This window comes from Mytilus californianus, unplaced genomic scaffold (genome assembly GCF_021869535.1).
Source record: "Mytilus californianus isolate M0D057914Y unplaced genomic scaffold, xbMytCali1.0.p SCAF_4, whole genome shotgun sequence".
In the NCBI taxonomy this organism is placed as follows: domain Eukaryota; kingdom Metazoa; phylum Mollusca; class Bivalvia; order Mytilida; family Mytilidae; genus Mytilus; species Mytilus californianus.
Window position 1 is genome coordinate 43088400 of NW_026262690.1, and position 10633 is coordinate 43099032.

Here is a 10633-nt window from a genome sequence, read left to right on the forward strand (position 1 = left end):
TTATCTACTAGTATGTAAAAATATTTATCTTTAATGTTTGATCCTGCAAAGAAACAACTTGACAAGAGCAGACTGGTGTACTGGAAAAATAAGTTGTGAAAAATAGGTATATTTTGGAAAATTGTAACGTGCTAAGGACTATGTGGAACTCTCCGAAAATGTATGGCCTGAAAGATCTTTGAGTTTGTACGTACATGTTTTTATCAAATTTTGTTAACAATATGTAGCAAAGATTAACATCTTTTAAATTTCAGTTTCACAAGCGTTTTATGTATGCAATCATCTCGCTAGACAATGAACATAAAACATCGTGTATTTACATGTATATTTCTAATAACACCGGTTAACAAATAATTTCTATAAAATGTACGAGTGATGTTTAAAACTAACTGTTAATCATTATCTTCATCGGCATTGTTTTACTATTGAGTTTGTCGAGTTTTCATAGAAATGTGACTTTTCTATTGTTCTCTCGTTATAGGTTTTGTCTCTACAAAAGGCACCAGTATGACAAAATGTAAAACAGTTTAAGACAGAAACAAACGGTCTAATTTATACCACCGAAAAAGAACCGATCTAAGAGTACTCGCAGATATTGCAAGCTAATTCAAAACCAAATTTCAACAAATTATCTAAACCATTTTCTTGCAGATAAAAATGTCAATTAGTACCCCTCCAACAAATGTAGTATAAAGAACTCATAAACGTAATAATAAAACCATGACCAAAGGTTTCGACAGGGTGTAGGAGTATAAGTATTAACATCTGGATAGCAATTGCTTTTTTTTTTAAACTTTTTAAAAGAATTGTCACACAAATATAAAAGTTATAATATTGTCCTAGACATTTACAATGTTAATTCATCAGTGAATTTATTTTTTTCATTCGTTAGTTCCACATGAAATATTTCCTTTTCTGTCAAAGATTCTTCACCGATGCTAGCCTTTGTCATGGAATCAGCACTATAGTCACATTTTCTTATCTGACTATTGCCCCCTGTTTTAGATGCTGTACTTTTGATAGAATTAGTGTCTGACCGTCCCGATGACATTTCCAAAACTTCAAACCAACAACATAACGTTCTCTTAACTCCATTCTTGAATCTAATGTCACGCCAGTAATATATAACAGGATTACAGACATGATTTATACAATGTGAAAGAGAAAAAAACATAAAAGCAGATTCTTCTATATATCCACCTTGACAATTCTGATATTTATTGACGGTCTCTTTAACGATGCGTAGGCTCACAGAGATTATAGTAGAAATCGAGAAGACTGCTGTAATAGCTATATATATTATGATTGTCATTCGACGTTTGCTGGAACCAATCGACGACCTCTGAGCATGGATTTTAATTTTTGACAATATACCACCGTATGCCAAAGAGAAAAACGATGCTAGCAATAATGAGCACGCTAAAAGTACATAGTTGTTTATTTTTGATAAATTGTGAACAGATGTACACTGTGATATTACAATTTGAATCTCGCTGTTCCTTTGTTTGTTAACTCCATATATTAAGAAGCTGTACCAAGATAGTGTCCCCGAAAGTAGCAAAGCGATAATGCAGCATTTCAATGCGTGAACTTCGCCTATCTTTTTCTGCATAGGTTTTCGAAGAACAAGATATCTGTCTACAGCGACGATCACCAAAATAATTAACGATGCCAATGACAAAAATATTGTCATAAAACATCCGAACTTGCAGACGATATCTACTGAGTTCCAATAGGAAAGAATATTGAAAATGTAAAATGGTAACACTGTCAAACAGAAAACTATGTCTATGCCAGATAGGAATAACACATATAATCTGTAATTTGATTGTTTAAATTGTTTATAGTAAACGTGGAGTACAAATGCATTCCCAGTTACACCAATCACAAAACATATCGCAAGGAAAACACATGATGGCACATGCTGGTTGAGAAACAATAATTCAGTAGTAAATCTGTCCGATTTGTTTTGCAACAGAAAGCATTGACGACCAACGTTTAGGTCAGTCATGCTGAGCACTGGCAATTCGCAAAGAGGAAGTTATAAAGTGAGAACGGGAAGTATTTTTTTTTTACAATAAATTAGACTTAGAAATGATTTCCTAAAACACTAAACTAATATCTATTTAAAGTGTAACATTCAAACAATACAATGTAGTCAAGTCACAGTTTTTAGATTAGATCAAATCTTGTGTTGCCCACAGTTATTGTCGAAATAACTGCTTTTTTTATGCTTTGAACACCAAACTATTTTAAAACTAAAGCTATCCCTGTTCATTAAAAATAATTTACTTGTAAAGTCATTCTCAGACTGACGTTTTTTTATATCAACAGAAAGACGTTTCTGAAGAACCTTATAATTTCCCATTTTCAGTAGTAATAAAACAACTTAAATCAATTGGATTGCAGAGTTTTAGAATTGGGGCTGCACCTTCGGCAGCTACCAGAGGAGTGCCCTTAGCTATGATTCAAAACATGGGTAGACAGAAGTCTAATTCCCTTCAGCATTATATAAGAATTGATAATGTTTGTGTGTAAGTAAAAAACATTCTGTGCTCTTGGTAGTAGATATTTGTTTCTATTTAGTCGAACATTCTAAAATAACTAGTAGAGGTCAACATGGTTGGCTCTACATTTTTTCGTACATTTTAGTATATTTGGACAGAGGTCAACATGGCTTGCTCTACATTTGTTTTTCCTTCCACATGTCCAATACTTATGTGTTTTGTGAAAAATTGTTCTTTGTTTGTTTTTGTTTTTATATTTTAGAATTTGTAAGTGAACCTTTTCACATGACTATTATTAACTATATGTTTTTTATTTCCCCATGTATTTTCGTCTATATGGACGGTAGAGGTTAGAACATGGCTTGCTCTGCATCTCGATTGTCAGAAATGGCATTATCCCAAGCTATATATATACCGTACAATTCTGAACAAGTCATATTTGTCTTCCCTATAGTTCTGAACAGGGATTTCGCTACTATTAATATTGTTTATGTCATTCTCTAGTAATGATAAATTTTGACTAAATGACATTTTGCTTAACCTGAGTTTTATATTAACATCAAACTTAGTTCAGCCCGCCTATAGGTTTATTAATTGAACATCATCTTGAGGAACTTTGGCTGTCAAAAAAGGCGTTTCTGAAAAACCTTAAAATTTCCCATTTTCAGTAGTAATAAAACAACTTAAATCAATCGGATTGGGAAGCAAGACAAATTAAGCCTTACAACATAATTAAAATAATCCATGAAGTGAAAGTTAACGTTATTTCATGACTTTCATGTATGAAATCTATTTAGAAGTATAACAGTCAACGATAGAATGTTAAAAAAAGCATGTATTTATTTCAACAGATTAAATACTTTTAGCGGCAATCCTATTTCAATCTGTGGCTATTTTCCAATCTTGATTGTTAATTAAGTAGTATAGTTTTTTTTAGTAAAGCACTGGTCTTTCAAGATTTTCGTTGTGAACATGTTCATTATATTCTTTATTGTTGCATCGATTGAATTTGTTACATCATACTTGCCCACCACAGGCTATAAACCTCTTTAATTGTTGTATTTTTTGTGCACTTCGCAATTGATGCTGATCTCTGAACTTAATATCAGTTTATTTCATTAACTACCCGACTAGAATTTCTATGCATCATATGGTCAGGTGTAAAACTGGTGCAAAGTAAGATATGACGTTTTTCCTTTTACCTAAACAATGATTTTATTGAAACTTTGATTATGTTTTTAAATGAAACTAAAAACTGAAATGGCCAGGTGGCACATAGTGTTTCTCCAACTAAAGGAAATGTTTATAATAATCTTTTAAATAACATTTTTGTATGGAAATGTAGAGAGTGAAAATGGAGACCAAATATGTATGAATAGAGTTGATGAACATCAGTTATTGTGCAAACACTTTGTCTTGTTTAAAGACTCCAGGAGGAGTTGATTGTTACTGTCTTTCTGCTGAAAAAAGATAAGTTCCGAAGTATGGAAAAAAAGGATACATTTCTGAAACAATTTCATCATAGCAACTATAATATTGTGCAATATCTCTGTGAAGTTTCAAGGATCTGTGCGAAATCTGTAGGAACATTTGATTACACAAAATTGGTACCGTCTTTAATAATTTTTTTTTAGAAACTACCAATTTCCTAAAGTCTGGAAATTGGAAACAGTCACTCAAACAATTTCTTAATAGTAGGTGAACTACTTCAATATGTGTGCAATCTTTCTGTGAAGGATCAGGAATCATTGTTGAAAAATATAGAAGTTATAATTACAAAAAGGGACTCGAATTTCTCAATTGACTGGCTACACCACCAGCCCGACTTTGAAATTCATAAACTCGGCCAAAATGCGTTAAAATATATTCTCGAAAAAATGCAATCAAAACATTGTTCTTGTGATGACTGGCGACATGTTTTCGCGGTCGCAGAACTTTAGATACCAGAATAGTTGTCTGATACGAATTTTACCGATTTTTTTCTATACCTGATCGGTGACATTTTGACTGAGTGTTGATTAGCATGGCGGATGATGCATGCTAAGCTGGGGACACTTACCTTGTCATCACACCTGGTCGGTCCTTCTAGAGATCATGCTGTTCCTAGGTTTTCGTGTGTTACCTTCATTTGTATCGATTTATGAGATTTGAACATCGGTAAACTGCCTCAATTTAAACTTTAAATTCGCATACATTTTGCAATTTCTTGCAAATTAAATTTTAATCATTTCGGTATTGGGCCCATTTAGAGCATATAAATTATTATAATGTTAAAACATATACACCCATACTTAATGATTAAAAACAAACGTAAAGGCGAGTAGACAACCAGTACAAAAAGGGATAACTCTAAATATAAATTTTATCTCTTTTTTTCTTGAACTCCATGAGACTCATCGAATATATCAGGCTTATAATTTGTTACTTCAGATTGGTGTTCCGTCTACATAAGACTCATCAATGACTGAATACCAGTGCTGTATAGATACGTAATAACGCTGTGAGCTTTATGTCCAAAAGGGACATAAACAGAATAGTCAAATTCATCTAAGATCAACTTTTCCTGAGGGAGTTGGAACCTTAGTTAAATAATAATTTCTTAATCTATATCAACGGTGATAAGTAACATGTATAGGAACAGTTTTTACATAGCCTTTTATCTGGACAGCAACTCAAGTTTTATCCTAGGCTCGTTAGTTTTCGTTCATGTCTCCGAGTGTTTACACCCAGGCTTATGTACTCCGCCTAAATGAAGTTAAAACTGTTCCGTTGTTGAATAAGAGCAATCGGTGTTCAAATCTAATAAATCGATTAAGAAGACAAATCAAGATAACAAACGAACACCGAGAGAATCGCACGAACTCAACAGAAAGGATCGAGACCGGGTGTGTCGACAGGTAAGCGTCTCCTGCTATGCATGCTTCACACGCAATGTGAATCCACACTCAGCCAAAACACCAAGCACACAAACAAATAACATAAAAACATTAGATACACAGCACCAATATAAGAGTAATCGCAGTTCTCCGTCTATTGCAAATAGATATGTTAATATCCAGTTTTCAATCTAAAAATGTATGTTTGAGTACCATGATTTTTTTACTTATTTTTGCCATATTTATTTTGCTTATAAGCTTAACTAATCAGGACATTGGAAACGTGCTCAAACAGTCTATAACAGTCGAAGAACAAAAATACCGAACTCCAAGATAAATTCAAAGTATTGCTTTGATAAGTCTATATTTAATGGGTATAACCTAAGTTCTACTTTAAAAAGTCTATATCTTATGGATATCACATAAGTTCTGAAAGGACTGCTATGTTTGTACAAAGTAAAGTAACATGCACCAAGAATATGTTTACACATTTGTAGGTTCAACTTTTCCACTTCTCATTCTTTAAAAATGTCAGCACAAACAAAGAATGCCGTTCAAAACGACACGAAGGACCATCGTTTAGTTCCAGTGAAGTGTTGGATTATGCTCCGTGTTGAATGCTTTACTCTATTGAAGACGAAACGTGCGTCTGGCGTACAAATGTTTAATCCTGGTATCTGTGATGAGTTTATTTATACAGGAATGGTTATAAAAGCGCTGTTTTTATGCACTTGGGTTTGTCTATAGGTTTGGGTTTGTATAGGGATTCTTTTGTGACAGTCATGAATTAATACATCGTTTGCCTTCTTTCACAGTAAGGTAAGTCGTGAGTTAATTTAACAACACGACTAAAGATCTAACACAACCAAATTTTGAATAGTCATTATTATAAGAGGGGACATCCACTAAAGAGATGACTGATTTTGACAATAAGTTTAGTTACGAGCATTAAATCTTCGATTAATCTGAATATGTGGAAGAAAAATTGAAACGGTTCAAAGGTAAAATAAAACAAACCAGAAAATGCACTTTCGTCAATAATATTAAAATTAATTCAGAATAAACACTCATCTGAATGATAAAGGCATTTAAAAACACAAAAAACACTGTTGGGTAAAACAAAATTCCTGTATGAAATAACCGCTTTAAAGAAAGTTCGAAGATACTAATGGTATGTTCAAAGTACTTTATATGTTGAAAGATAATTCAGGCCTTCTTACACTCTTTATTTATCAGTTAGTGTTCATATGTGTAGATTTCACATAAGAATGTCATAATAATGTAGGGAAAAATTTTAGCAATGTTCGTGGAAAAGTCAATGGAAAATCCAAATGTAGAAAAGGAAAAGAAATGTTACAGGCTGTTACTCCTCATGTTCAACTCCGTCTGTTTTGGTGTTTTAATATAATTTATTTAGTTTCATTTAGCGTCATCGTTGATCATTAAAAAATCTTATCTTCGAATAGGAGAAAAGAAGTCCCACAATTTATTTAAAACTTAAGTTAAGAATAAAACACTGCCCTATTCGAATAATGTGTATATGGTTGTTATTTTCAAAATTCTAATCAATCCTTCTAATATCATAATTGTCACCTTACAAAGAAAGAAGTACAATACATATCAAGTCATGAGTGTCAAATGCGTAATGAATTATGCTTACTAAACATCAAGCTCCTCTGTTCTGCAGACCTTTAATTTCAATGTTCTCGCTACTCTTCTACATGCATGTCTAAATCTCCTATCAAATATACTATATATTATAGGGTTCACAGTGGCACCAAGGAAATATGACCGCAAGAAGAAACCATATACGACCCGACCACCTGGATTCATATTTAACACGAAATTGTCAATGACATTGTTTAGAATTATAAGAATCAAGTAAGGCAGACCTGCAATGATAAATGAAAACGTTACAATAAACATAAGATATGTTGTATTTCGTGCCAACGTTCGTCTGCGTTTTATCTGATCCAGTTGGGTAGTAGATAGTTGGATTTTGAATGGTTTCTTTCTCTCAATTGTCCCGATCTCGGATGTTTGTGAATCCATAGATTTAAAATCATCAATACTGTCATTGCTATTATAAGTCGTGTTTACAATATCTTTACTATTACTCTTTGACACATGAACATACTCGTTCATTGCAGCGGCGTTAGAGTTCTCAGTTCGCTGTAACCTCTTTAGATTAGAAACATCGCCTAAGTTTTCGGTGCTATCTAACGTATTAGACTTAGACTGGCTGCCACGTCTTTCATTTTTGTAGGCAAAGAATCTCACCTTTCTCCCGATCAGACAATACATGACAATCATTATTGACAACGTTGCGGTGAATAGAATAAAAATCAGAAACTTGAAGACAGTCGGATATGCTGATTTTTGATAAACATCTTCGATCGAACACTCCGTTCCATTTAATCCTTCACCTTTGATCACAACAGTTTTCGAACCATTCATAACAAATTCAGGCCATACGAGAAGAAGTGTAACAAAAAACAACACAATACAGAGTAATTTGGCCGTCCTGTTTGAAATTTGAAATCCCACTGGGCGACATATTTTCAAATATCTGTCAACTGCTATTGCAAGCAATACCCCACCAGCGTAAAGGGTGGTTAGTGCGTTTCCTGTTCTTGAAAATTTACATAGCAACGTATCTTGGAAATTGTATTCGTTAAGTACAGTAATGATTTCCAATGGAATATCTATGACGCAAGTGCTCCAGTCTATTGCAGCAAGAAAAAGTAAGAAAATTCTGGAATTTAATTTTGTATAAATTGATGCATAAATGTAAAACACTAAAGAATTTCCAATACATCCTGTGATTCCAACTAATCCAAGGTACACGACTATCGGAATGTTTCGTAACGCTTGCGCATGATTTAGTTCTGCAAGACGTGATGACGTGTTATCGAATTGCATTGCCCACTTTTCTCAGTCAATCACAATAATTGCTCCTTTTTCTTGACCTAAAGACATCTTACTACATGTTTACTACTTAAACAGTATATTTTGAATATGGAGGGGTAAGATTTATAATATCCGGAGATTAACTTAATATGAAATTTAACCATTTATAACTTACAAAGGGATTAATAATATCATGCAAGATCCGGGATTGTCATACAAATTCAGACACAAGTATGCAAATACAAGACATATATAAATCCAAGTATTTATTTATCGCTAAGAGCTTGTCCTTTTTGACTCGTGCTTTATACGCTTTATAGATATAAGAAGATGTGGTATGAGTGCCAATGAGACAACTCTCCATCCAAGTCAAAATTTATAAAAGTAAACCATTATAGGTCACAGTACGGTCTTCAACACGGAGCCTTGGCTCACACCGAACAGTAAGCTATAAAGGGCCCCAAAAAATTACTAGTGTAAAACCATTCAAACGGGAAAACCAACGGTCTAACTCTATATAAAAAACGAGAAACGAGAAACACTTATGAACCACATCAACAAACGACAACTACTGAACATCAGATTCCTGACTTAGGACAGGTGCAAACAAATGCAGCGGGTTTAAACGTTTTAATGGTACCAAACCTTCACCCTTTTTCTGAAACAATAGTGTAACATCACAACATAGAAAGACACACTATAAAATATCAACTGAAATAGCTTAACTCAATCAAAGGACATATTAACACCATTGAACATACGCTGAACAAATAAATTTGACCTATGACACAATGTAAATACAAAATAAATAAACTAAGGGAAGAATAATAAAAGTAACATATTATATAGGTAAGAAATGTTAAACAATTAAAGAAAAACAATATGCTCGAACAAATATACCATCCATTTGCAATAACTTTAAACACAGGTAAATGAAAATAATTTTGTTGTTAGGTATACGTGTACAGTACCAATAGAGAAAGGAAATATTTTTACAAAATAAATAATTTAGAATACAAAATAAATAAACTAAGGGAAGAATAATAAAAGTAACATGTTATATAGGTAAGAAATGTTAAACATTTAACGGTTACATAATACAATTTGCAAATTATTTGACTAAAACAAAATTGCATATTAGTGTATGATGAATGAATATAGTCACAAGTCAAAAGAGAACGAAAAGCCAAAAGTAACAAAAAAAATAAATATGAAAAAATCGAAAACAATTCAGGGCAAAGGAAACAAAAAAATCAGACAGGTAAAGCATGGAATTACAGACATTTGCACGTCTTGAATCCTGGTCTTGTCATATTATTAAATCAGCCTTTATAATAAAAGATTAGAGGTTTGCATGTTAACGAGACAGCAACCAACAACACAAAAAACAATGAAAAAATTATTTAGACTTTAACATACGGGTTTCAACCAAAGAAAGTTGTCAATGCTATATATAAACTGTATATTGCCCCGAGTCCACAAAAGAAGTAAATGCATTGAATAGTCTATCGGAGATCTTCATTCAAACCCCAATCCGCCCAAGATGACAAAAAGCAACGAAACGAAAAGAAATAAAACCAAATGAAATTAAAAAAATCAAATATATTATAATATATGCCCGGAGAGAACCACCAACCTTCGGGAGGAAACTGACAATCCTAATCAATTAAGTCTGGAGTCGAGCACACCTGCCACGTGCGGTCGAACTCAAGCCGGGTATCGAAACGACGACCTGCAAATTGAGACGAGCACATTACCACGAGACTACTCAAGCGGTTATAACCATTCTGTTTGATGACAACTTATTATCTTCTAAATAGAGGCGGAACACACCAAAGGGGTATGAAAACTCACAAGTCACGGAAGACAAACTTACAACGCCATGGCAAAAAATGAAAGACAAAAGTGAGCAAAACACAAAAAGAATAACTCAAGACTGAACAACACGAACTTGATGTGAACCAATGCACCAAAAACAGGGGTAATCTCAAGGACTCTGGAAGGGAAAGCAGATCTTGCCTCACATAATATGGCACCCCTCATGCAAGTACAAATTCTGTGATAAGTCTCATTCGGTGATGTAACATTCAAGGGAAAGAGGCCTAGGACGGAATTGAGGTTAAGACAATTGAAACAAATCCGTCGTCATCTGCATAACGATCAACTTTAATGAAATGTATTTCCTGCAGATCAACTTTAATGAAATGTGGGTCAAATGTATTTCATTCTTGACAAAGAAATATGCCGTGTAATAAAAGTGCTTTATCAATTTCTACAAAATTCGGTTTACATCCGCTGTGTAGTTTCAAAGGGGGATTTGTCAATAAGAGTCAAAGAATG

At 33.4% G+C, this 10633-nt stretch overlaps 2 protein-coding genes across 2 annotated transcripts; both read right to left on the reverse strand.

Moving 5' to 3' along the window:
* Positions 1-766: 766 nt before the first annotated feature.
* Positions 767-2058, reverse strand: LOC127698349 (melanopsin-like). Its single transcript, XM_052201761.1, has one exon. It carries the CDS (start codon positions 2009-2011, stop codon positions 848-850), a length of 1164 nt encoding a protein of 387 aa, XP_052057721.1. The 5' UTR covers positions 2012-2058; the 3' UTR covers positions 767-847.
* Positions 2059-6497: 4439 nt separating this feature from the next.
* Positions 6498-8305, reverse strand: LOC127736932 (alpha-2 adrenergic receptor-like). The gene has a single exon (XM_052247497.1). The coding sequence runs from the start codon at positions 8303-8305 to the stop codon at positions 7043-7045; it is 1263 nt and encodes a 420-aa protein (XP_052103457.1). The 3' UTR covers positions 6498-7042.
* Positions 8306-10633: the final 2328 nt, after the last annotated feature.